General features: G+C 69.9%; 1 protein-coding gene across 1 annotated transcript in view; it reads right to left on the bottom strand.

Moving 5' to 3' along the window:
- Positions 1–1915, bottom strand: part of H696_04777 (hypothetical protein) — a 2463-nt gene extending 548 nt beyond the window's left edge. Inside the window, exons 1-2 of the mRNA XM_009498641.1 lie at positions 1825–1915; positions 335–1549 (exon numbers count right to left, since the gene is read on the bottom strand). Coding sequence (XP_009496916.1) covers positions 335–1540 — 1206 coding nt within the window. The 5' untranslated portion in view covers positions 1541–1549; positions 1825–1915. The remainder of the gene's footprint in view (positions 1–334; positions 1550–1824) is intronic.
- Between the last annotated feature and the right edge of the window lie 951 nt (positions 1916–2866).

Here is a 2866-nt window from a genome sequence, read left to right as displayed (position 1 = left end):
GGGCGCGGAGCGCAGCCGGCAGGGTGGCAGGGCGGCAGGGCGGTGGAGCGGCAGGGCGGCGGAGCGGCAGAGCGGCAGGGCGGCGGGCGGAATGCCGCGGCGACCCCACACACACACACACACACGGCGAACGCGTCACACATGGCACAGTGGACATGCACACGGCCGGGCACAGGGAGCGGGGGTCAGCGAGGGACAGGCGGTAGGGCGCCGGGGAGATGGCCGCCCGGGGAGAGCGGAGAGGACGGACTGGAGGGAGCGCGCGTCGGCACGGGGGGGGGCAGGGCGAGCGAGCGAAGGGGATGCGGGTGTGTGTTTGTCTGCGGGGGCGCACCATCTTGATGCGCAGGCGGTGCACGCGGATGTCACGCAGCATGTGCGGGATGACGGTGCGCTCGTCCCCGGCAATGTCGATGGCCACGATGTCCACGCCGTTGGGGGTGTGCCCCAGGCCGGAGGCGATGTTGCCGAGGGTCTTCAGCGGCGAGCGGTGGCCGTTGCCGGTCTCGGAGAAGGGCGACCGGAAGGACCGCGACGGGCCGATGCCAATCTGGTGCGACTGCACGTCGTCCGGGATGTCCACGACACTGACGCTGAAGGGGGACATCAGCGGGTCGAAGTAGTGCACCACGCACCCGAGGAGGTCCCCGCCGAAGGCCCGCTCCACCGTGTTGGGGATGGACCCGGACCGGAAGCTGTACGCCACGCAGGGCTTGCGGATGAAGAACTTCGGGTTGCACAGGACCAGGCGCGGGTGGCCCTTGTTGGTGGAGTTGATGTTGCTCTTGGACAGGAGCTTGCGCTGCTTGCCGCCGGGGCCGTGGCTGTGGCCATGGTGGTCATGGTCGTCCGGGCGGATCTCCGACAGGACCAGCTTATTTTGGTCGGCCTTCTCCTCCAGGATGTAGCGGTCCGGCCGGGCCGGGGCTTCGGGGGCGGTGGCGGCGGCCGCGCCGGCGCCGGCCTCCTCGCCGGGCACGTCGCGGCGCTGCTTGCTGCCGGCATCGGCCGCCGGGGCTTGGTCCTGGCCGGCCTCGGGCTTGGGCTTCAGCTTGTACTTGTGCGTGTGGCGGCTGGAATTGGTGTCGACATCCTCGATGGCAATGTCATAGCGGATGGCGCACTTGACCAGGTGCGCGTCGATGGCCAGCAGGGGATTGAAGTTGCGCTCCTCGGCGTGCACCGGGATCGGGCGCATCTTGCGCAGCGACTCGCTGGTGCCCTCGCGGCCGTAGGTCTTGATCTTGGCCGTGCCGAGCTTCTTGGCCGCGTGGTTGACCCGGGTGGCCAGCGAGGCCCGCGCCTCGGACAGGTAGTTGCACGCCAGCGAGGCATTGTTCATGCGCTCGGTGGCGTGCGGGATCATGCGCACAATGAAAACCACCGTCCACACCAGCAGCAGCCCGGTCAGGATGAGGATGACATTGTACCGCCGGGCCAGCATCCGCAGCTTGGTCCAGATGGTGGGCGGCTTGGCGGCCTTCGCCACGCGGGGTGACGAAATCAGCGGCCCGAGCTCATAGTCGGAAGAGGCATACATCTTCGCGAGCTGCGGAGGGGGCGGGGGGGGGGGGGTGGGGGAGGTAGGACCGAGGGCCGGGCGGCGAGGCATGCTGTCAGTGTCTACGTTGTGGGGTGCGCGCGCCGGCGCACTGCCAGAGGCGAGGGCGTGTGTGTGTGTGTGTGTGTGTGTGTGTGTGGGCATGTGGGCGTGTGGGCGTGTGTGCACAGACGCCCATCGGCATGCCGGCAGGGGACTATACGGATGGCGAGTGGGCGCGAGGGGGGCCATGCGCGGCGTGCGGATGGCGGGTGGCTACTAACCTGGCAGGGGTCGGTGGAGGGGCAACGAGGCCCGCTTCGAGCAGACAGGCAAAAAGGCGAAGTGGGCGGGTGGGTTGGGGGTCGCGCGAAGGCCGAGGGCGGGAGGGGCGGACGGTGCGCTCGCGTTCACCGGGGCAAAGGACCGGCTACGGGGAGGGGAGGCGGGTGGGTGGCAGTGGTGGGGGGTGGGGGGTTGCCTGTTTGCTCGGTGCTCCTGGAGGACTCGCCCGGGGCGCCTGGCTTAAATAGCCGCCTGCACCTGCTTGATTCCGGCGTCGGGTGCGATGCCCCTCGCCCCCCGGCCGGGCACGGTGGCCCGAACGGGGCCAACCCAGCGCATCACCCCCGGGGACAGAGGTCCGGCCGGGGAGGGGGGGCCCGCCACCCCAAGGGGGGCCGCCCACTCGCCTTGCCGCCGACCGTATGATGCTGCGCGGGGTCGTGGGTGGAGCGATGGCCCCGGCGCAGCCGTGCCGTGAGAGACCTACGCGCACACACACACACACACACACACACACACACACACACACACACACACACACACACACACACACACACACACACACACACACACACACACATGCAGGCGCGCTGGCTCAGAGACACCATGCCGAGGAGCGAGGCGCTTGGTGCTGTGCGGATCGCAAGCGCGTGGCCACTCACGGTGCCGAGGGGGCGGGGCTCGGAGGCCGGCCGGCCGGGCCCCATCCGCACAGGCCACCGGCGGCCCGGGGGGGCGCGCGCGCGCATTCAGGCCGTGAGAGAGAGGTCCAGGCAAGATCGCGGCAGGCCCGCCGGCGGCCCACAATCACCCGCGAGGACGACTGCCAATGTATAACTGGCCGACTGCCACCGAATCTCCCGGGGGGCTATCGCCCGCCCCCTGGGCTACCCTGTTGGCCCCGGGGGGCCGGCCGGGAGGCGCGATAACCACCGCGGTTGTGGGCTAATCGCCCCGTGTCACATGTCGTTTTCGTTGGCATTGCCCCTCCTCTGCCGATCGACCGGCCATCTAGGGGCGGGGAAAAACACGATACCGCGG

This window comes from Fonticula alba (assembly GCF_000388065.1).
Source record: "Fonticula alba strain ATCC 38817 unplaced genomic scaffold supercont2.8, whole genome shotgun sequence".
Classification (NCBI taxonomy): domain Eukaryota; order Rotosphaerida; family Fonticulaceae; genus Fonticula; species Fonticula alba.
The sequence above is the reverse complement of the archived record's forward strand: the minus strand, read 5'-3'. Positions and strand labels throughout refer to the sequence as shown.